The 24,901-nt window shown below is 48.4% G+C and overlaps 2 protein-coding genes across 2 annotated transcripts in view; one reads left to right on the top strand and one right to left on the bottom strand.

Moving 5' to 3' along the window:
- Nucleotides 1-24,901, top strand: part of LOC140203809 (uncharacterized) — a 76,024-nt gene that overhangs the window by 34,629 nt on the left and 16,494 nt on the right. The gene's annotated exons all lie outside the window — the stretch shown is intronic.
- On the bottom strand, nucleotides 714-15,484 carry LOC140203807 (uncharacterized). The gene is made up of 3 exons (XM_072269893.1): nucleotides 15,428-15,484; nucleotides 12,325-14,678; nucleotides 714-2,471 (listed from the first exon to the last, which is right to left on the bottom strand). Exons 2-3 carry the CDS (start codon nucleotides 13,573-13,575, stop codon nucleotides 1,002-1,004), a joined length of 2,721 nt encoding a protein of 906 aa, XP_072125994.1. The 5' UTR covers nucleotides 13,576-14,678; nucleotides 15,428-15,484; the 3' UTR covers nucleotides 714-1,001.

Consider the following 24,901-nt stretch of genomic DNA (forward strand, 5'->3'; position numbering starts at 1 on the left):
GACTCCTGTCTCTCGTTAGCACTCGACCTCTTACTCTAGTTTTTCACTTTACCCCTCTTCCAATCAGTGTAAAGGCCATGAGCAGCCGAGCGTTCTGATTGGAGAAAAGTGGAGACAGCCCACAGACTGTCAACCAACACCGACCAATCGGAAATCAGGAAACAATCTTCAATCGTACTTTTAGCTAACAACAGGACAGCTGGGATCTTCCACAAAACCACCAGACAAATCTGGCGTTGTGCTGCATGGAAAAGGGAAATCAAGGGAGATGCTGCAGAGGGATGTGTCTGTAGGTGGCCTGTTGGCCACCTTGTGCATTCTGACACAACTTTAGACTCTTGGCACCTGAGCACACAATTTGCAGTCACAGTAAACTCTGAAGCTCTGGGAATAAGGAGATTAACAACCAAAGTCATTCTCCCTCAGTGCAGAGATTGAAGGGACAAAGAACACAGGAGACATAACTGCAGTGAGCTCGTTCTTCTTCAGTCTGCAGAAAGTCATGCAGGGAATTCCTGGGAAACCTCCTCACACACAGTGCAGTGACCATGTGGAACGCATCACCACAGGGAGAGTGAGAGGTGAACAGCAGGGATGGAGTTAAAAGGGCTGTCGTGGAACAGAAACACTGTTAGACCAGCTGGGCTGAACTGACTCCCCACTGTACACTGTGTATTCTGTAGATTCACTGAGCACCTGAGACAGGGTTTAAAATAGAATTTATTTGTCACAGATCCAGAATATGAAACTCCAGTCCCATTACGGGTGAACATCAGTGGAGGAAACCCCTCCCAAGCCCAGTGACCAGGGTGGGGCACTAGACGCTGAGCAGCACCAATAATTGCAGAGTTTGACACCCACAGGCAGGTTCAAACACCCCTGTCCCATTTCAACTTGCCTCTGGATAGAGCAACTGTAACGTTTGCAGCTAATTTAAACTTTTTTCCCCAGTGTGAACTCAATAGTATTCACTCACTACCAAGGCTGGGTGAGTGAGTGACTCATTTCCCAGATACAGAAGAGTTGATCGGCCCCTCAACCCTGTGAACTCTCTGGTGCCGTATCAGGTTGGATGACAGAGTGAATCCCTTTCCACATTCAGGGCAGACATATGGCCTCTCCCCGGTGTGAACTCGCTGATGAAGCTTCAGTTCAAATGACTGAGTGAATCCCTTCCCACATTCAGAGCAGGTGAACGGCCTCTCCCCAGTGTGAACTCGCTGATGTACCTTCAGTTGAGATGACTGAGTAAATCTCCTCCCGCAGTCTGAGCAGGTGAACGGCCTCTCTCCTCTGTGAACTCGCTGATGGGTCTGTAGTTTGGTTGACTGTGTGAATCCCTTACCACATTCAGAGCATACATATGGTCTCTCCCCAGTGTGAACCCGCTGATGTGTCTTTAGGTTGGACGATGTGGTGAATCCCTTCCCACATTCAGAGCAGGTGTATGGCCTCTCCCCAGTGTGAACTCGCTGGTGTACCTTCAGATCAAATGAGTGAGTAAATCTCTTCCCACACACTGAGCAGCTGAATGGTCTCTCCCCAGTGTGAACTAACTGGTGTGCCAGTAGTTGAGATGACCCGATGAATCCCTTCCCACATTCAGAGCAGGTGAATGGCCTCTCTCCTCTGTGAATTCGCTGATGTACTGTCAGTTGAGACGACCGAGTGAATCCCTTCCCACAATCTGAACAGGTGAATGGCACCTCCCCAGTGTGGACTGACTGATGTGCCAGGAGATGAGATGATCGAGTGAATCCCTTCCCACAGTCTGAGCAGGTAAATGCCATCTTTCCGGTGTGAACTCGCTGATGTGTCTGTAGGTTGGATGACTGACTGAATGCCTTCCCACATTCTGAGCAGGTGAACGGCTTCTCCCCAGTGTGAATTCGCTGATGCACCTTCATTTGAGACGATCGAGGAAACCCCTTTCCACAAACCAGACAGGTGAACGGCATCTCCCCAGTGTGAACTGACTGGTGTGCCAGGAAATCAGATGATCGAGTGAATCCCTTCCCACAGTCTGAGCAGGTGAATATCATCTTTCCACTGTGAACTCGCTGATGTGTCAGTAGATTGGATGACTGAGCGAACGCCTTCCCACATTCTGAGCAAGTGAACGGCCTCTCCCCAGTGTGAATTCGCTGATGTACCTTCAGTTGAGACAAACGAAGAAATCCCTTCCCACAATCTGAACAGGTGAACGACTTCTCCCCAGTGTGAACTGACTGGTGTATCAGGAGGTCAGCTGACCTAGCGAATCCCTTCCCACAGTCTGAGCAGGTGAATGGCCTCTCTCCCCTGTGAACTCGCTGATGTGTCAGTAGGTTGGACGACTGAGTGAATGCCTTCCCACATTCCGAGCAGGTGAACGGCCTCTCACCTGTGTGAGTACGCTGGTGTATTTGGAGGTGAGATGGGTGAGGAAATCCCTTCCCACAGTCCGAGCAGGTGAACGGCATTTCCCCAGTGTGATCTGACTGGTGGTTCTGTAGGTGCTACGACCAAGTAAATCCCTTCCCACAATCTGAGCAGGTGAGTAGCCTCTCTCCCGTGTGAACTGACTGGTGTATCTGTAAGTGGTATGACTGGGTGAAACTTCCCACAGACAGAACAGTTAAACTGTCTCTCTTCCTTATGAACTCACTGGTGCGACTCGGGATTGGCTGAGTGAGTGAATCCCTTCCCACACTGACAGAAGGGGAATGATACCTCCCTGCTTTCAATTTTCTGGAAATTCATTAAGTTAGGTGTCAGATGCAGTGAAACCCTGGCATTTGAAGAACTGATCTCTGGTGAACAAATAGTGTGATCTCAGCACCCTGGTTCCAGTGGATTTCCCTGAGTTACAACAGCAAACCTCACTTCAGTTCAGGCACGAAGCATGCTTCCAGCTGGAATAAGATTCACCTTCATATCCAAAGATCGACAAACAGAAATATTGTCGTTACACAGGAACGTCTGCTCACTCCTTAAAAATCCCGACAGACACAGCAAAACTGACATGTGGTTGTGTTTCACGTTCCTGTAGAGAAATGATTTTCCATTTCTAACCTATAAAATGATACACAAAAAAATATAAATGGGTGAAGGACAACATTTCAGGGGAATTAATTTTTGTCTCTATGGTGATCTCTGACATCACACTGTTACAGTGAAGTACCTGGACAGACCATCACATTTTCAGACTTTTTTCTGTCTGGAAAGGCCTTTTCTAACTGTCGTCAATCTGTAACTTGGCTCAGTTTGTCTCTCTCGATTAGTATCATTTCAAGCTCTAGTCAAAGTCCACAGCGCTAGTAAAAGCACGTGATATAACATGGCTGATCCTGAAGGGTTTCAAATTACTCTGACCATACTTTTGTTCTGAGTTCATCATAGCTGATTTAGTTAGCTGGAGCTCTACTAAACGGTAGACACATTTGCTCCTACAATACACATCAAGGTTGCTGGCGAAGGCCAGGCAGCATCTCTAGGAAGAGGTACAGTCGACGTTTCGGGCCGAGACCCTTCGTCAGGACTAACTGAAGGAAGAGCTAGTAAGAGATTTGAAAGTGGGAGGGGGAGAGGGAGATCCAAAATGATAGGAGAAGACAGGAGGGGGAGGGATGGAGCCAAGAGCTGGACAGGTGATTGGCAAAAGGGATATGAGAGAATCATGGGACAGGAGGTCCAGGGAGAAAGACGGTGGGGGGGGGAACCAGAGGATGGGCAAGGGGTATAGTCAGAGGGACAGAGGGAGAAAAAGGAGAGTGAGAGAAAGAATGTGTGTATATAAATAAATAACGATGGGGTATGAGGGGGAGGTGGGGAATTAGCAGAAGTTAGAGAAGTCAATGTTCATGCCATCAGGTTGGAGGCTACCCAGACGGAATATAAAGTGTTGTTCCTCCAACCTGGGTGTGGCTTCATCTTTACAGTAGAGGAGGCGGTGGATAGACATATCAGAATGGGAATGGGATGTGGAATTAAAATGTGTGGCCACTGGGAGATCCTGCTTTCTCTGGCGGACAAAGCGTAGGTGTTCAGCAAAACGATCTCCCAGTCTGCGTCAGGTCTCGCCAATATATAGAAGGCCACATCGGGAGCACTGGACCCAGTATATCACCCCAGCCGACTCACAGGTGAAGTGTCGCCTCACCTGGAAGGACTGTCTGGGGCTCTGAACGGTGGTAAGCAAGGAAGTGTAAGGGCATGTGTAGCACTTGTTCCGCTTACACGGATAAGTGCCAGGAGGGAGATCAGTGGGGAGGGATGGAGGTGACGAATGGGCAAGGGAGTCGCGTAGGGAGCAACATGATGGCATGAACATGACTTCTCTAACTTCCGCTAGGCTCCACCTCCCCCTCGTACCCCATCCATTATTTATTTTTATACACACATTCTTTCTCTCTCTCCTTTTTCTCCCTCTGTCCCTCTGACTATACCCCTTGCCCATCCTCTGTTTTTTTTTCCCCCTCCCCCTTTTCCTTCTCCCTGGGCCTCCTGTCCCATGATCCTCTCATATCCCTTTTGCCAATCACCTGTCCAGCTCTTGGCTCCATCCCTCCCCCTCCTGTCTTCTCCTATCATTTTGGATCTCCCCCTCCCCCTCCCATTTTCAAATCTCTTACTAGCTCTTCCTTCAGTTAGTCCTGACGAAGGGTCTCGGCCCGAAACGTCGACGGTACCTCTTCCTAGAGATGCTGCCTGGCCTGCTGCGTTCACCAGCAACTTTGATGTGTGTTGCTTGAATTTCCAGCATCTGCAGAATTCCTCGTGTTTACATTCGCCCCTAGGCTCTTTGCTAAAGCTGGAAGTATTAGCCATGGCTGCCCCTGTACCCAGAAAACCCCACGAACCAGACACCCATCTATCCATCACGGTCCCAGCGATACGCATGCGCCATAAAAATGACGCCAGCGCCTTCATTTATCAGCGGAAAACTCCCCGGGATGGGTTCGGATCGGATCGTGGGGCGGAGAGAGTGGGGGAAAGGACCGGACCTGTCCCTGGGTGAAGGGTTACGTTATGTCCGGAGCCCGGCGCAATTGTGAGTTAGGGTATAGAGACCGAGCCCGATGAAATCCTACCTAAAGACCCACACCTACCTCGCTGACAACCCCCGAGCCTTTTGTCCACTGAGCGCATGCGCGGTGTGCGGGGGGGGGGAGAGATTTACGACACGGCGCCTGCGCACTTGATCTTTGCGTCACGAAAGGTCCCCCAGCCTCAAATTCAATCTATTTTTAAAAATATACAGAGAACTCAGCAGCTACTGTCCTTCAAACGCAGCAAGCTCCACAAAAGAATCTGATCAGTGTCAGCTGTTATTCTGTGACTTATAGTCAAAGTCAAATCCACTTAATACAGATGCAAAATACAAGAGATTCTGCAGACGCTCTGTTCACAAAATACCGGAGGAACTCAGCAGGTCAGGCCCCGTCTGCGAATTTCGGGACGAGACCCTTCATCAGAATTGAAAGGGAGAAGCAACCGGAATGAGGAGGAAGGGGGAGGGGAAAGATACAATCTAGGAAGTGATAGGTGAAGCCAGGCGGGTGGGGGCGTGGATAGGCTTTTTCCATTGAGAATGGCGGAGATTCAAACAAGAGGACATGAGTTGAGAGTTAAAGGGCAAAAGTTTAGGGGTAACATGAGGGGAAACTTCTTTACTCAGAGAGTGGAACGAGCTTCCAGCAGAAGTGGTTGAGGCAGGTTTGATGTTGTCATTTAAAGTTAAATTGGACAGCTATATGGACAGGTAAGGAATGGAGGGTTATGGGTTGAGTGCAGGTCGGTGGGACTAGGTGAGAGTAAGCGTTCGGCACGGACTAGAAGGGCAGAAATGGCCTGTTTCCGTGCTGTTATGGTTATATGATGGGATGAAGTAAGAAGCTGGGAGGTGAAAGAACTAAAGAGCTGGATAAGAAGGAATCTGACAGGAGAGGGGAGTTGACCATGGGAGAGAGGGAAGGACTGAGGCACCGGGGGTGGTGATAGGCAGGCAAGAAGAGGTAAGAGACAATCCAGAGTGGGGAATTGACAAAAAGGGAAGCTGGAGAAATCTGATGTTCATGCCACCCTGACGAAGGGTCTCGGCCTGAAACGTCGACTGTACCTCTTCCCAGAGATGCTGCCTGGCCTGCTGTGTTCAGCAGCAACTTTGATGTGTGTTGCTTGAATTTCCAGCATCTGCAGAATTCCTGTTGTTCTCATGCCATCAGTTTGGAGGCGACTGGGATGGAATATGAGGGCTGCTCCTCCAGCCTGAGTGTGGCCTCACTGTGGCAACAGAGGAGGCCACTGATTGACATGTCAGAGTGGGAATGGAGATGGGAATTAAGTAGGTGGCAGCTGGGAAATCCTGCTTTTTCCAGATGGAGCAAACGTGCTCCATGCTCCATAAGGTGCACAACAACATACACCATCCCACAAACACAGTAAAATGCCCCTGTATACACCGACATGCCCTCGCCCACACACAATACCCCACTGAAGCTACAGACACACCAACGCACGTAGTGCACGCAAGCACCCCATCCCCTTTACACACACACACACACATATATGTGTGAGCGCGTACACAAACTACCAAGCTCAGGAACCAAACTTTCCGCTGGCGTCCTCTGTAAGAAAGTTTGTAAGATCTTTTCATGTGTGTTGGGTTCCTCGTCATGCTTGTGTTTCCTCCCATAGTCCAAAGACATACCAGTTAGTAGGTTAATTGGTCGTTTTAAATTATCCCGTGATTTGGCTAGGGTTAAATCAGTGAATTGCTTATCGGCACAGCTCAGTGGAGCAGGGTTCTGTTGTTTTTGATGTGACACGTTGGGAGTGATTAAAGAAGGAGGGGTGGTACTAGTCATGGAAAATGTCACGGCAGTGCTCAAGAACTTGAGTAGTGAGGCATTATGGGTCGAACCACATTAATGGGGCTATATCACGGACCACCCAACAGTCCTAGGGATTTAGGCAAATTTGTAAAGAGACCGCAGACTTCTGCAAAAAAAAAAAACAAAATTTGTTATAGTAGGTAATTTTAACTTTCCACTTATTGACTGCAAATCCCATACTGTAAAGTGACTAGATGGGATAGAGTTTGTCAAATGTGGTCAGGCTGGTTTCCTTCACCAGTCTATAGAAGTCCCAACAAGAGAACATGCCATACTGGAACTGCTATTAGGGAATGACAGGGCAGGTGGCAGACATTTGTGTAGGGGAACTTTTGTGTGGCATTCAGTGACCACAGTGCCATTAGTTTCAAAGTAAGTATGGAAAAAGAGAGGTCTGGTCAGCGGGTTGAGGTTCTAAATGTGAAAAAGACTAAGGAGCTGGTGGTAGACCTGAGGAGAGCTAAGGTACCGGTGACCCCTGTTTCCATCCAGGGGGTCAGTGTGCACATGGTGGAGGATTACAAATACCTGGGGATACGAATTGACAATAAACTGGACTGGTCAAAGAACACTGAGGCTGTCTACAAGAAGGGTCAGAGCCGTCTCTATTTCCTGAGGAGACTGAGGTCTTTTAACATCTGCTGGACGATGCTGAGGATGTTCTACAAGTCTGTGGTGGCCAGTGCTATCATGTTTGCTGTTGTGTGCTGGGGCAGCAGGCTGAGGGTAGCAGACACCAACAGAATCAACAAACTCATTCGTAAGGCCAGTGATGTTGTGGGGATGGAACTGGACTCTCAGACGGTGGTGTCTGAAAAGAGGATGCTGTCCAAGTTGCATGCCATCTTGGTCAATGTCTCCCATCCACTACATAATGTACTGGGTGGGCACAGGAGTACATTCAGCCAGAGACTCATTCCACCGAGATGCAGCACAGAGCGTCATAGGAAGTCATTCCTGCCTGTGGCCATCAAACTTAACAACTCCTCCCTTGGAGGGTCAGACACCCTGAGCCAATAGGCTGGTCCTGGTCTTATTTCATAATTTACTGGCATAATTTACATATTACTATTTAACTATTTATGGTTCTATTACTATTTATTATTTATGGTGCAACTGTAATGAAAACCAATTTTCCCCAGGATCAATAAAATATGACTATGACTAAATTGGAGAAAGGCCAATTTTGATGGTATCAGAAAGGATCTGGCAAGTGTGGATTGGGACAGGCTGTTCTCTGGGAAAAGTGTGCTTAGAAAGTGGGAGGCCTTCAAAAATGAATTTTTGAGAGTACAAAGCTTGTCTGTGCCTGTCAGAATAAAAGGGAAAGATAACAAGAGTAGGGAACGTTGGGCTTTCAAGATATACTGTATTTGAGGACCCAGGTTAAGATAAAAAAGGAGGTGCATTAGCAGGTAGGAACAAACGAGGTGCTTATAATGTACAAGAAATATAATAGAGCACTGAAGAAATGAATGAGGAGGGCTAACGGAAGGCATGAATGACCAGCAGACAAGGTGAAGGAGAACCCTAAGGGATTGCAAAGGACAAAACTGATCCTCTGGAAGGGATGGAAAGAGGGAGGACAGGTAGGGGGAGGGAGGGTGAGTATGACAAGGAGTACAGAGAAGGAGTGCATGGTAGAGTGAGAGTGGAGGCTGTGTGTGAGTTAAGGAGAGGAGAGAGTGTGGAGAGGGAGGGAGGGAGCAACAGGTCGGAACAAGAGCGGCAGGGTATATGAGAAGGGGCACGTGGCTAGAGCAAGTCGGGCTTTGAGAGAGGGACGGGGGGGTGAGAGGTCAGGGAGAGCGAGCATGGGGAGGGGGAGCCAGGGAGTGTGAGGGGGTAGGGGAGAGGGGAGAGGGGAAAGGGGAATGCAGTGGGGAGAGGGAGAAAAGAGAGGGGAGCAAGAGAGGAGGTGAGGAGAAGGCAAAGCAGGTGAGGAGGAGAGGCCTCGGGAGAGAAAGAAAGGTGAAGGGAGAGTGATTGAGGTAACAATGGGGGAGTGAGAAAGGGGAGGAGAATGAGACGAGTTCTCACAATGTTCACTTTGAAATTATCTTGTCGTACAACCTTTCCAACTTTGTTTGCCACCAACCTCACAGCAAGAGAGAGAAAGGGAGACAGAGAAGGAGCCATAGGGCGGGGAGTGAAAGAAGCAGGAGGAAGATTGGGTGAGAGAAGGAGGTGGGAATGGGGTTTATTGGGGTTGGGTGGAGCTTGAGAGAGGGGTCAGTTTAAGATAAATGGAAATGTTTGAAAGAAGGGATGGGGAAGTTTGAGAGAGAGAGAGAGAGACAGAATTGCATATTAGTTCATGAAACTGACAGAAACAGGCTGTCCTGTGCTAGTGGGGCAGGGATTCCATCTCTCTCTCTCTCTAATAACCCAACATCCACTAACCTTGCCAGACAATGGCTGCTAGAGCCTGTAGGACCCTAATGATGGAGGGAAGAGAAGACAATGGAGGGAGGGAAAGAGAGTTTGAGACAGGGAGCAGAGAGAGAGAGAGAGAGAGAGAGAGAGACTGGGAATGAGGATGGTGGCAGAGGAAGTGGAATGTAGATACTGCGGAAGTGTGAGGTGGGAGAGCAGGGAGTCAGAGAGAGGGACCAGTGATGGAGAGAGAGGATGGAGGGGAGAAGAGGAGAGAGGCATAGTTTGTTTGGATAGCAGAACATCTCCCCCTTCATAATGTTATCTAACAGAAAGGGCATAGGCTTAAGGTAAGAGGAAGATTTAGAGTGTGTTCGAGGAAGTTTTCTTTTGCCTAGAGGGTGGATGAAATGTGAACTGCGTTACTTGGAGGATGGGGTGGAGGGAGAAACCCGCAAAAACTTTAAATAATTAGAGAAGCACTTGAAACAGCACATTGTGTTGAAAATGGGATTCTTACAGATGTGCACAAAAAATACTGCAGGGGTTGGAAATATGAACTAAAAGCAGGGGAAAAAAAACATACAAAACGCTGGATGAACTCAGCAGGTCAGGCAGCATCTATGGAAGTGAATAAACAGTCGATGTTTCGGGCCGAAGCCCTTCTTCAGGACTGGAAAGGAAGGGGGAGGATGCCAGAATAAAAAGGTAGTGGAGGGGTGAGGAGGTCTAGCTGGAAGGTGATAGCTGAAGCCAAGCGAATGGAAAAGGTAAAGAGCTGGAGACAAAGGAAACTAATAGGAGAGGAGAGTGGAACATGGGAGAGAAGGAAAAAGGAGGGGTGCTGGGGAATGTGATAGGTAGGTGAGGAAAAGATACAAGAGGACAGAGTGGAAGGAAGGGGGATGGGGAATTACCAGGAGGAGAAATCGATATTCACGCCATCAGGTTGGAATCTACTGACAGCGGCCTCATTCTGGCAGAGAAGTCCATGGACCAACTTGCGGGAACGGTAATGGAAATAGGAATTAGCACGGCCACCAGGAAATTCTGCTTTTGGTGGACGGATCGGAGATGCTCAACAAACTGGTCCCCCAATTTACGTCAGGTCTCGCCAATTAGAGGACATCACATTGGGAGCACTGGATGCAATAGACGACCCCAACAGAGCGCAGATGAAGTGTTGCCTCACCTGAGGGTAGTTTGGGGATGTGCATGGAGGAGATGATAAGACAAGGGGAAGAAGTTGGAGAAGTGGGGGGGGAGGAGTTAAAGAACTGCTTGGTGGTGTGATCTCACTGAATATGGCAGAGGTTGTGGAGAATTATGTGTTGGATGTGGAGCCTCATGAGTGGTAGCTTAGGGCAAGAGGAATTCTATCCCTGTTAAGGTGGCGGGGAGATGGGAAATTTCTAGGAAGGAAAGCCTCATCCTAGAATCAGATATGACAGACACAAAGGAATTGAGAAAGGGGAATAGCATTTTTAGAGGATACAGTGTGGGAGGAGGTATAACAAAGATAGCCATGGAAATCGGTAGGTTTATAAAAGATGTAGGTAGATAGTTTGTCTCAAAAGATGGAGACAGAGAGATTGGGAAAGGGGAGAGAAAAATCAAAAATAAAGAAAATACAAACGAACAGAAGGCAACTAAAAAGATCATTAAGAAGGACCTACATCCCGTGACACTTCACAGACTTTCAACGATTTCAGATTCCCTGGCCCCGATTACTTTATTTCCTTCATCGATGTCCAGTCCCTACACACCTCCATCCCCCAACAGAAAGGCCGTAAGGCTCTCCGTTTCTCTCTGGACACCAGACCTAACCACTTCCCCTCTGCTACCACTCTCCTCCGTCTGGCGGAACTCGTCCTCACCCTCAATAAGTCCTCCTTTGCCTCCTCCCACTTCCAAACTAAAGGTGTAGCCATCAGTACTTGAATGGGTCCAGCTATGCCCGCCTGTTTGTCAGCTACGTGGAGCAGTCTATGTTCCAAGTCTACACTGGTGTCACTCTCCCTCTTTTCCAGTGCTACATTGGTGACTGCACTGGTGCACCCACGCTGAGCTCATCGATTTCATCACCTTTGCCTTCAACTTCTACCCTGGCCTATTTCTGACACCTCCCTCCCCTTTCTCACTCTATCTCTATCTCTGGAGACAGCTTATCTACTGATGTCTATTAAAAACCCACCGACTCTCACAGCTACCCCGACTATACCTCTTCCCACCCTGTTACTTGTAAAAATGACATCCCGTTCTCCTAACTGTTCGGATTCTGCCACAACTGCTCTCGGGAGGTGAGGGCTTTTCGTTCCAGAACAAAGCAAATGTCCTCCTTCAAAGAAAGTGGCTTCCCTTCCTCCATCATTAACACTGCTCTCAGCTGCATCTCTTCCATTTCGCACACATCCGCCCTCACCCCATTCTCCCGCCAGCCCAACAGCCAGGCATCCAGCCATCTTCAATGGGATCCCAGCCTCCCTCAACGTCTCTCAGCCGTGTGAGACACAGCCCTTTGGAAGCAGTGAAAAAGACCCATGACATTGAAATGAGGGAATTCCAGGGAAACCTCTTCAGACACAGTGCAGTGACCGTTTGGAACCCATGACCTCAGGGAGAGTGAGAGGTGAACAGCAGGGATGGAGTTAAAGGGCCGTCGTGGAACAGAAACACTGTCAGACCAGCTGGGCTGAATTGACTCCCCACTGTACACTGTGTATTCTGTAGATTCACTGAGCACCTGAGACAGGGTTTAAAATACGATTTAATTATTAGTCACAGATGCAGAATATAAAACTCCAGTCCCATTACAGCGCAGAGGAAACTCCTCCCAAGCCCAGTGACCAGGATGGGGCACTGGGTGTGCTGGGCAGCAGCGATAATTGCAGAGTTCGATACCCAACTGTCCCATTTCAACTTGCCTCTGGATTCAGCAACTGTGACGGTGAAATATTCAGCATGCAGCTTATTGAGACGTATCCCAGTGTGAACTCGGTCGTGCACCGCAAGGTTGGGAGAGTGAGTGAATCATTTCCCAGACACTGAAGAGTTGAACGACCCCTCAACCCATGTGAACTCGCTGGTGTCTCATCAGGTTGGATGACAGAGTGAATCCCTTCCCACATTCAGAGCAGACGTACGGCCTCTCCCCAGTGTGAACTCGCTGATGTACCTTCAGTTGAAATGACTGAGTAAATCCCTTCCCACAGTCTGAGCAGGTGAACGGTTTCTCCCCAGTGTGAACTGACTTGTGTGCTAGTAGGTCAGATGACCGAGTGAATCCCTTCCCACATTCAGAGCAGGTGAATGGTCTCTCCCCAGTGTGAATTCGCTGATGTGTCTGTAGGTTGGACGATGTGGTGAATCCCTTCCCGCATTCAGAGCAGGTGTATGGCCTCTCCCCAGTGTGAACTCGCTGGTGTACCTTCAGTTGAAATGAGTGAGTAAATCTCTTCCCACACACTGAGCAGGTGAACGGTCTCTCCCCAGTGTGAACTAACTGGTGTGCTAGTAGATCAGATGACCGAGTGAAGCCCTTCCCACAGTCTGAGCAGGTGAACGGCCTCTCTCCTCTGTGAACTCGCTGATGTGTCTGTAGGTTGGATGACTGCGTGAATCCCTTCCCACATTCAGAGCAGGTGAACGGCCTCTCCCCGCTGTGAACTTGCTGATGTACCTTCAGCTGAGATGACCGAGGAAACCCCTTCCCACAGTCTGAGCAGATGAACGGCATCTGCCCAGTGTGAACTGACTGGTGAGCCAGCAGGTCAGATGACCGAGTGAATCCCTTCCCACAGTCTGAGCAGGTGAATGGCATCTTCCCAGTGTGAACTGACTGGTGTGCGAGGAGGTCATTTGATCTAGTGAATCCCTTCCCACATTCTGAGCAGGTGAACGGTCTCTCTCCAGTGTGAACTGACTGGTGTTTCCGTAGGTTGGACGACTGACTGAACGCCTTCCCACATTCAGAGCAGGCGAATGGTTTCTCCCCAGTGTGAATTCGCTGATGTACCTTCAGCTGAGATGACTCAGTAAATCCTTTCCCACAATCTAAACAGATGTACGGCCTCTCCCCAGTGTGAACTGACTGGTGTGTCAGTAGGTCAGATGACCGAGTGAATCCCTTCCCACATTCTGAGCAGGTGAACGGCCTCTCCCCAGTGTGAAGTGACTGGTGTTTCTGTAGGTTGGACGACTGACTGAATGCCTTCCCACATTCTGAGCAGGTGAAAGGCCTCTCACCTGTGTGAACTCGCTGATGCCTTTGCAGATGAGATGGGTGAGGAAAACTCTTCCCACAGTCTGAGCAGGTGAACGGCATTTCTCCAGAGTTAACTGGCTGGTGGTTGTGTGTGCGGTAAGACCGAGTAAATCCCTTCTTCAAGTCTGAGCAGGTGAATGGCCTCTCCCCGGTGTGATCTGCCTGGTGTCACTGTGAGTGCATCCCTTGCCACATTCAGAGAAGAACAGCCTCTCCCCAGTGTGAGCCGAGTAGTGTGTTTGTAGGCGTGATGACTGAGGAATGCTTCTCCACATTCAGAGCAGATGTACGGTCTCTCTCTCGTGTGTCAGCACATCAGATGACTGAAAAATTTGAAGTCTCTCTCATTTGTGAATTCACTGCTTGTCTGCGGAGAGGTGAGTGAGTGAACCTCATTCCACAGGAGCAGGGGGACAGCCGCTCACTGGTGTGAATTCTCCCACATCTACTCAGCTTGACCGACAGAGTGAATTGCTTCCCGCAGTCAGATCTCTCTGTGGTGTGAACTTGCTGACGTATCTTCAGCCTGGATGACTGACTACATCCCCTCCCGCACACGGAGCAGGTGAATGGCCTCTCCCCAATGTGAACTGACTGGTGTGTTTGTAGGTGGGATGACCGCGTGAACCCCTTCCCACATTCAGAGCAGATATACAGCCTCTCCCTTGTGTGTCAGAAGATCAGATGACTGAGTGGAACTAATCCCATACACAGAACAGTTGAACTGTCTCTCTCTCTCTCTCTCTCTCTTGTGAACTCACTGATGAATCTGCAGATCGTTGAGCGAGTGAATCCCTTCCCACGCTGAGAAAAAGGGAATGATGCCTCCCTGCTGTCAATTTTCTGGCAATTCATCAAGTCAGATGTCAGATGGTGAATTCCTCACACTATCAAAGCAGTTGAAGAACTGCTCCCTAGTGAACAAATGCTGGTGTGCTCTCAGCACCATAGTTCCAGTGGATTTCACTGAGTTGAAACAGGAAACTTCACATCATTTCAGATACAAAGCGCATTTCCAGGTGGGATGAGATACATCTTCATATCCAAGGACCAACAACAGAAATATTGGTGTTACAAACAAAGTGTCTGGTCACTCCTTAAACATCCCGACAAACACAGAACTGACGTGCTGTTGTGTTTGACATTCCCATGCCCCTTCTAACCTATAAAAAGATTTACAAAAGATATCAATGGGTGAAGGACAACATTTCTGATGAATTACTTATAGTCTCAATGGCGAGCTCTGATATCACACTGTTACAGCGAAGTTTAACACAAGTTGGAGAAACAACTCATTTTCTAGCTAGGCACGGATCAGGACTGACCGTCAAACTTTTTGACTGTTTCTACCTGTCAACAACCTGTGACTTGGCTCAGTTTGTCTCTCTCCATCAGTATTATTTCAAGTTCTGGTCAAGGCCCATAGCGCTACTCAGAGCACATAGTTTAACATGGTTGATCCTGGAAGCTTTCTAATTATTATGATCACTCCATCTCCAAGGTGATGAACTCAGAACTATATTTTTGTGCCCAGTCCTTGGATTTAGATGGCTAGAGCTCGGCAGTGTCTGGGAAATGCAATCACTCCGCTTAGGCTTCCAAACAAATCCAACGGACTCAGGACAGTGTAAGTGTTAACTATGGCTGCCTCTGTACCCAGAATCCCCCACGAATCAGATACCCGTCTAGACATCACGATCCCAGCAATGCGCCTGCGCCACAGAAATGGCGCTATCACCTTCGCTCATCAACAGAAAGCTCCCCGGGTCCGGATATGGATCGTGGTGCTGAGAGAGAGGGAAAGGATTGGGAATGTCGCGGGGTGCGGGGCTACAGTGTGTCCTCATCTCATAATAACTGTCAGTTAGCGTATAAAGTCCGGCTGAAATGGCACCCGAAACCCCGCTCCTACCTGCCGCCGATGCGCGAGCCTTTTGTTCTCTCAGCGCATGCGCGATATTCGGGACCCGTCACGTCCTCAACGCATGCGCATTTCGACTGTGGGTGACTTCTGAAGCGCAGCGATTTCTGGGTAGGCAGAAGGGTGTCCCCTTGTGTCACATGCCCCAAATCCTAGAATAATGATTCAGCAGCTACTTTAACCCAGCGAGCTCCCATAAAGAATCTGCATGGTATAATCGGTCATTCCGTGCGTGAAATGGCAAAGTCCAATCCACTTTAAAAAGATGTTCCGCAGATGCTGAAAATGTAAGCAGGTCAGAGAGCATCTATGAATGAATGGCCATTGTTTCGGGATGAGACAGTTCGTCGAGATTTGAAAGGAAGGGAGAAGGAGACGGAGTAAGAAGTGCGGAGGGGAGGGGAAGGAGTACAAGCTGAGAAGTGATCGATGCAGCATTATGTTTGGGAAAGGAATAGAGCTGGAGAATAATGAATCTTAGGCAAACAACAGGAATTCTGCAGATGCTGGAAATTCAAGCAACACACATCAAAGTTGCTGGTGAACGCAGCAGGCCAGGCAGCATCTCTAGGAAGAGGTGCAGTCGATGTTTCAGGCCGAGACCTTTTGTCAGGACTAACTGAAGGAAGAGTTAGTCCTGACGAAGGGTCTCGGCCTGAAACGTCGACTGCACCTCTTCCTACAGATGCTGCTTGGCCTGCTGCGTTCACCAGCAACTTTGATGAATAATGAATCTTGTAGGAGAGCAGGGTGCACCAGAGGAGAAGGGGAAAGAAGGGAGGACCCGGGGGAAGATCTCTTTGGAGATATACGATATATATTAATGATTTAGATGAAGGGATTAAAAGTAACATTAGCAAATTTGCAGATGACACAAACTGGGTGACAGTGTGAAATGTGAGGAGGACGTTATGAGAATGCAGGGTGACTTGGACAGGCTGGGTGAGTGGGCAGATAAATGGCAGATGCAGTTTAATGTGGATAAATATGAGGTTATCCACTTTGGTGGCAAGAACAGGAAGGCAGATTACTATCTGAATGGTGTCAAGTTAGGAAAAGGGGAAGTACAACGAGATCTAGGTGTCCTTGTTCATCAGTCACTGAAAGTAGGCATGCAGGTACAGCAGGCAGTGAAGAAAGCTAATGGCATGTTGGCCTTCATAACAAAGGGAGTTGAGTATAGGAGCAAAGAGGTCCTTCTGCAGTTGTACAAGGCCCTGGTGAGACCCCACCTGGAGTATTGTGTGCAGTTTTGGTCTCCAGATTTGAGGAAGGACATTCTTGCTATGGAGGGAGTGCAGCGTAGGTTCACGAGGTTAATTCCCGGGATGGCGGGAATGTCATATGTTGAAAGATTGGAGTGACTGGGCTTGTATACACTGGAATTTAGAACGATGAGAGGGAATCTGATTGAAACATACAAAATTATTAAGGGATTGGACACGCGAGAGGCAAGAAACATGTTCCCGATGTTGGGGGAGTCCAGAACCAGAGGCCACGGTTTAAGAATAAGGGGTAGACAATTTAGAACGGAGTTGAGGAAAAACTTTTTCACACAGAGGGTTGTGGTTCTGTGGAATGCTCTGCCTCAGAAGGCAGTGGAGGCCAATTCTCTGGATTCTTTCAAGAAGAAGTTAGATAGAGCTCTTAAAGATAACGGGGTCAAGGGATATGGGGAAAAGGCAGGAACAGGGTACTGATTGTGGATGATCAGCCATGATCACAGTGAATGGCGGTGCTGGCTCAAAGGGCCGAATGGCCTACTCCTGCACCTATTGTGTATTGAGGTAATAGGTCGGATAGAAGAGTTTAAAGGTCAGAGTGTGGAATGGGGGGGAGGGTAGATTTGTTTACCGCAAGAAAAACTTGATATTCATGTCATCAGGTTGGAGGCTACCCAGACGGAATATAAGGTGTTGATCCTACATCCTGATGGAGGCCTCACCATGGCACAAGAGGAGGCCATGGACCGACACGTCAGAACAGGAATGGGAATGGGAATTAAAATGTTTGGCCACCGGAAAGGCGCACTTGCGGCGGATGAAGCGAAGATGCTCGACAAAGCGTCCCTCCAGTTTATGATGGCCCTCACCAAGGTAGAGGAGGCCGATTTAGGAGCGCTGGACACAATAGGCAACCCCAGAAGATCTGTGGTTGAAGTGTTGCCCAACCTGGCACTGAATGGAGGTGAGGGAGGAGCTGTATGGGCAACTGTGGCTCCTGGGTCATTTGCAGGGATAAGTGCCAGAGAGACGTCAGTGGGGAGGGATGAATGGACAAGGGAATCACGGAGGGAGCAATCCCTGCAGAATGCGGAAGGGTTGGGGGAGGTAAAGATATGTTTAACGGTAAGATCCCTTTGGAGACGGCGGAAATTGTGGAGGATAATCTGTTGGGTACAGAGGCTCATGGGGTGGTGTAAGGGCAGGTGTAGTACGGGGGCTGCTTGCAGGAATAAGTGCCAGGTGGGAGACCTACCATGTTTGGAGAGGCCATTGTGTGAGTGGACCGGTGTTAGGGGGTGAGGTAAGTTGATTTTTCTGCATTCTTCGTCAGTTAGTGCAGTGAGAACAGTTCCCGGGGCTGTGCTGTGTTCATTGCGTGAGACGTGGGGATTCTGGGAGACCTCCAGCCTCGCTCGTCTGGACTGCAGAGACACCGGCGAATTCACGCGGGGGGGGGAGATCGTTTATCTGCTTCGTGTGCGGGAAGCGGTTCATCGGCCATCTGACCTGCTGGCACAGCAGCGAGTTCACACCGGGGAGAGGCCGTTCACCTGCTCTGAATGTGGGAATCGATTCACCAGGTTGTCCAGCCTTGTGACACATTGGCGAGTTCACAGAGGGGAGAGACCACTTATCTGCTCTGTGTGTGGGAATGGAGTTACTCGGTCATCTCGACTTCTGGTACACCAGCGCGTCCACACCGGAGAGTGTGCTCTGAATGTGGGGAGCGATTCACTCGGCCATCCTCCCCAGTGATGCATCAATGGATTCACTTTGAGTAGGGGGCATGGACTCGGTCATCTCACCCACAGACACACCAGCAAGTTCACGGTGGGGAGAGGCCATTTATCTGCCTGTCTGTGGGAAGAGGTTCACTCAACTCATCCAACGTGATTGGACACCAGCGCATTCATTACGGGGAGAAGCAGACCGTCGCTCTGAACGTGGGAGCAGATTCAACCCTCTGATGCACACTGCGGAAGAAGTTTAAACAAGCTGACTGCTGTATATTTCACCGTCACAGCTGCTGAGTCCAGGGGCAAGTTCAAAAGTGAGTGTCGGTGTCGAACTCGGCAATTATCGCTGCTGCTCATCACACCCACTGCTCCACCCTGGTCACTGGGCTTGGGAGGAGTTCCCTCTGCTGATGTTCGCCTGTAATGGGGCTGGGGTTTCATATTCTGCATCTGGGACTAATAATTCAGTTCTATTTTAAACTCCATCTCAGGTACTCAGTGACTCTATAACACACCCAGTGCCCAGTAGGGCTCCAACTCAGTCCGCTGGTCCCTGCCAGTCTTTCCGTTCCACAAAGGCCCTATGGCGATATGTCCCAAATAATTGCCACTCTGTGACTTACGGGCTGTTATGCCACTGGCTTTTAGGGCAGCAGTGAAGACCCTCCATCACTGATTGGCTTCCTTCATCGTTGTCAGTAGTATGCTGTCAGTTTTCGCTGCTGTCAGTCACGCAAGTCCTGGTTGGAGACTCAGGAATACCGTCACACTCAGATGTAGAAGGATTCTTCGTTGCCGTTTCTCTAACAGCTTTGCTTTTCCAGTCAGGGTCGTTAGCCCTGAGCTGAACCCAGAGGACCGGTGGACCCCTCTTAGTCTGGCCTCTACCCTTTGACCTGTTTGGCATGGGTGACCCTACCAAGAGCCAAAGCATAAAGCCCTGACTCCAGCCAATGGAGCTCTCCACGTCAGCGAGGCCGGCAAGCTTCCAAAACCAATGACAAGATTGTAGTCCACTTGGAGGCACCAGACTGTGAGTGAAGTTTTCCCTCGAATTACCTGCACAGCATTCTGCAGACTGAGGAGGAGAAGGTCACTGTACGTCTGACATGTTCCTCACCCCTCTAATCTCGGGGCCGTCGGAAGAATGACATTGGTGGTTAACCTCCCTATTGGCATTATAAAAATGAGGTTCTGCAGATGATGGAAATCTGGAGCAACACAGCAGGTCAGGAACCATTGAAAGACCGGGAATAAAGGGAGCCTCTTCTGGCTGGCTGGCGGAGACTGGTGAAGTTCCACAGGGGTCAGTGTTGGGACCGCTTCTTTTCATGTTATATATCAATGATTTGGATGACAGAATTGATGGCTGTGTGGACAAAATGAAGATAGGTGGTGGGGCATGTCGCTTTGAGGAAGCAGGGAGTCAGCAGAGTGACTTATGGACAGGGTGGATGTGGCAAGGTTGTTTCCCATGATGGGGGAGTCTAGTATGAGAGGGCATGACTTAAGGATTGAAGGGCGCCCATTCAGAACAGAGATGCGAAGAATTTTTTCTTAGCCAGAGGGTGGTGAATCTGTGGAATTTGTTGCCACGGGCGGCAGTGGAGGCCAAGTCATTGGGTGTATTTAAGGCAGAGATTGATAGGTACCTGAGTAGCCAGGGCATCAAAGGTTATGGTGAGAAGGCAGGGGAGTGGGACTAAATGGGGGAATGGATCAGCTCATGATAAAATGGTGGAGCAGACTTGATGGGCCGAATGGCCGACTTCAGCTCCTTTGTCTTATGGTCTTATGGACTTAGACAGATTTGGACCATTCTCTTCGGAGGCTGGAGAAGAAGTAGATGGAATATAGTGCAGGGAAGTATATGGTCATGCACTTTGGTAGGAGGAATGAAGGCTATTTTCTAACTTGGGAGTCCTGCAGGATTCCCTAAAGGTTAACCTGCTGGTTGATTCAGTGGTAAGGAAGGCAAATGCAATGCTAGATTTCCTTACAAGAGGTCTAGAATATAAAATTAAGGCGGTAATGCTGAGCCTTTGTAAGGCCTTGGTCAGACCGCACTTGGAGTATGTTGACCAGTTCTGATCCCCACACAATACTCCAAATTAGGTGTCACAAACATAATAATACTAACAATAATAATAGAAACTTTATTGATCCCGAATGGGAAATTATTTCATTACAGCAGCAACATTTAAAAACACATCAATAATAATAAATATAATAATATTAATAATAAAGTACAGAATAATAATATACACAATAACAATTTGCTAATGTGCAATAATAATGTACAAATTAATCATAGTCATACTTTACTGATCCCGGGGGAAATTAGTTTTCGTTACAGTTGCACCATAAATAATTAAATAGTAATAAAACCATAAATAGTTAAATAGTAATATGTAAATTATGCCAGGAAATGAGTCCAGGACCAGCCTATTGGCTCAGGGTGTCTGACCCTCCAAGGGAGGAGTTGTAAAGTTTGATGGCCACAGGCAGGAATGACTTCCTATGACACTCTGTGCTGCATCTCAGTGGAATGAGTCTCTGGCTGAATGTACTCCTGTGCCCACCCAGTACATTATGTAGTGGATGGGAGACATTGTCCAAGATGGCATGCAACTTAGACAGCATCCTCTTTTCAGACACCACCGTGAGAGAGAATAAAACAGAGACTATTGTGCTATGATGTGTGTTCTCCTGTCGCACAGAGATGGACTGTTGTATGTGCTTATTGCATTTGGTAGGAAAGATTTCTGTAACGATCCTTGTGACAGCGGAGCTGAATGAGCCTGCTGGAAAGGGGGCTCCACATTCTGCACAACTTTGAATTTCCAGCATCTGCAGAATTCCTGTTGTTATAGTGTTTAGTTGCTTCCCGTTGATTCATTGACCACCAGAGGTCGCTGCGATCCATCGGCACCATCTTAAACCGGCCGTCCTCTGAACTTCTGAAAGAGGAATGAGGAACCATTATTCAATGGAGCAGGAGCAGGGTCTGGGGTTCCGGACAATCGGAGGGGTACGAGCTCGAGATGAGGTGCAGGGATGAGAGGAGGGGGCGTGACCTTTTTGGAGGCCGATTGACAGAGAAAAGCATCATGTTGACTTTTGACACACACACACAATGCCTGTCGACATTGAGTGTATGGCTTGTGGGAACTCGCTGCGTTAAACCAGGGGCTGGCTTGGCAGGGCTGAGTGGTGCTTGCAAACGCTTTCAGTGAGGAGCAGTTGCTGCAAGCTCCGGACACAGTGTGGACCTGCACCCTGGGGCAGTCTCCATTCATTCCTCCTCATTGTGTCGTGAGACCTGCATCGGGGTGATGGGGGGGCGGGTGGGTGGGGGTGTCTGCTGAATAACGCCACCTCTAAGCCAGTGCCGGACAGACAGGTTTCTGGCTGGTGATGTGAGGCTGGGAGATAAGGTTGTGGAGTTTAGTGTGGTGAGGTATGTGGGGCTCTGGCAGATAGTCATAGTCATAGTCATACTTCATTGATCCCAGGGGAAATTGGTTTTCGTTACAGTTGCACCATAAATAATAAATAGTAATAAAACCATAAATAATTAAATAGTAATATGTAAATTATGCCAGGAAATAAGTCCAGGACCAGCCTATTGGCTCAGGGTGTCTGACCCTCCAAGGGAGGAGTTGTAAAGTTTGATGGCCACAGGCAGGAATGACTTCCTATGACGCTCTGTGCTGCATCTCGGTGGAATGAGTCTCTGGCTGAATGTACTCCTGTGCCCAACCAGTACATTATGTAGTGGATGGGAGACATTGTCCAAGATGGCATGCAACTTGGACAGCATCCTCTTTTCAGACACCACCGTCAGAGAGTCCAGTTCCATCCCCACAACATCACTGGCCTTACAAATGAGTTTGTTGATTCTGTTAGTGTCTGCTACCCTCAGCCTGCTGCCCCAGCACACAACAGCAAACATGATCGCACTGGCCATCACAGACTCGTAGAACATCCTCAGCATCGTCCGGCAGATGTTAAAGGACCTCAGTCTCCTCAGGAAATAGAGACAGCTCTGACCCTTCTTGTAGACAGCCTCAGTGTTCTTAGACCAGTCCAGTTTATTGTCAATATGTATCCCCAGGTATTTGTAATCCTCCACCATGTCCACACTGATCCCCTGGATGGAAACAGGGGTCACCGGTACCTTAGCTCTCCTCAGGTCTACCACCAGCTCCTTAGTCTTTTTCACATTAAGCTGCGGATAATTCTGCCCACACCATGTGACAAAGTTTCCTACCGTAGCCCTGTACTCAGCCTCATCTCCCTTGCTGATGCATCCAACTATGGCAGAGTCATCTGAAAACTTCTGAAGATAGGATAGGGTAGTGGCTGTATCATTGTCTGGTATGGGGGGGGGGGCTACTGCACAGGACCAAAAGAAGCTGCAGAGGGTTGTGAATGTAGTCAGCTCCATCTTGGGCACCAGCCTACAAAGTACCCAGGACATCTTCAAGGAGCGGTGTCTCAGAAAGGTGGCGTCCATTATTAAGGACCTCCAGCACCCAGGACATGCCCTTTTCTCACTGTTACCATCAGGTAGGAGATACAGAAGCCTGAAGGCACACACTCGGCGATTCAGGAACAGCTTCTTCCCCTCTGCCATCCGATTCTTAAATGGACACTAAACCCTTGGACACCACCTCACTTTTTTAATATATATTATTTCTGTTTTTTGCATGTTTTTAATCGTCAATCTACGTATAGCTGTTATTTATTTATTTATTATTTTTGTTTTATTTATGTTTAATTTTTCTCTTTTATATTATGTGTTGCATTGAACTGCTGCTGCTAAGTTAACAAATTTCATGTCACACGCCGGTGATAATAAACCTGATTCTGATTCTGAGATGCAGCCATTTCCTTTGCCCATCTATCCGGACGATGTTCAACAAAGGCAATTTGCTAAAGAACGAAAAATGATGCAAGGAGATCCTTTTACACCTTCAGTTCTAATTGACACTTTAATTCACAGGAAGTTGGACCCAGGACATTCTTTTAGGTCTCAGTCTCAACCATCCCCGTTATCTACAAAAGTGTAGACATCAGCTGGTTCTGGGCATAAGACATGATTTCAATGTCCCATTTCAACTGGCAGAAAACCGTCTGAGAGATATATCAGAAGCTCTTCAGGCACAATATACTCTGAACTGTAATTTTGATCTGGGTCGCAAAACCTTAGGTTTACATTTCAAGATCTCAGCTATGCCTTGGAGGGCAACTGCATCCGTCCTCCCATCTGCATTTCAAACACATCCAGGGATCAATTTCAAATTGAATACAAAGTGGCCACACTTTGTGTCTCCCAGTGGCCACACATTTTAATTCCACATCCCATTCCCATTCTGATATGTCTATCCACGGCCTCCTCTACTGTAAAGATGAAGCCACACTCAGGTTGGAGGAACAACACCTTATATTCCATCTGGGTAGCCTCCAACCTGATGGCATGAACATTGACTTCTCTAACTTCCGCTAATGCCCCACCTCCCCCTCGTACCCCATCTGTTATTTATTTTTATACACACATTCTTTCTCTCACTCTCCTTTTTCTCCCTATGTCCCTCTCACTATACCCCTTGCCCATCCTCTGGGTTCCCCCCTCCCCCTTGTCTTTCTCCCCGGACCTCCTGTCCCATGATCCTCTCATATCCCTTTTGCCAATCACCTGTCCAGCTCTTGGCTCCATCCCTCCCCCTCCTGTCTTCTCCTATCATTTTGGATCTCCCCCTCCCCCTCCCATTTTCAAATCTCTTACTAGCTCTTCTTTCAGTTAGTCCTGATGAAGGGTCTGGGCCTGAAACATCGACTGTACCTCTTCCTAGAGATGCTGCCTGGCCTGCTGCGTTCACCAGCAACTTTGATGTGTGTGGCTTGAATTTCCAACACCTGCAGAATTCCTGTTGTTTGAATACAAAGTAGGTCAATTATCAGGAAACAAAACTAACCATTGAAAAGTATTCTTTTGACTGAAAGGCTGTCCCTAGTGGGACTTCCCACAGCTTGCTTTCAGTAATGCATATTCATGATTTAAGCGTAAATCTGAGGAGCGTGATACAGTAACTTATAGATGGTACAAAAATTGTCCGGTTTGGGAAAGAGGGAATCAGGAAGAGGAAACCATTAAGACAGATTAGCCGTATTGTGCTCGACTGCAGATTTCTGCAACATTCATGGACTAAGGGTCTTGGACTTTTTTTTTTGTGTGACTTCATCTTACCGATATCTTGTATGTACTTTGTGCTGTGTATGACTGTTGGTATTGTGTTTTGCACCTTGGCCCCGGAGTAACACTGTATTCATGGGAATTCATGTACGGTTGAATGACAATCGATCTTGAACTATGATCTAAGGCAACACACACAAAATGCTGGAGGAACTCAGCAGGTCAGGCAGCATTTATGGGAATGAATAGACAGTCGACGATTTGGGCTAAGACCCTTCGTCAGGAGTTAGAAGTAAGAGGGAAG

This window comes from Mobula birostris, chromosome 10, assembly GCF_030028105.1.
Source record: "Mobula birostris isolate sMobBir1 chromosome 10, sMobBir1.hap1, whole genome shotgun sequence".
Classification (NCBI taxonomy): Eukaryota; Metazoa; Chordata; class Chondrichthyes; order Myliobatiformes; family Myliobatidae; genus Mobula; species Mobula birostris.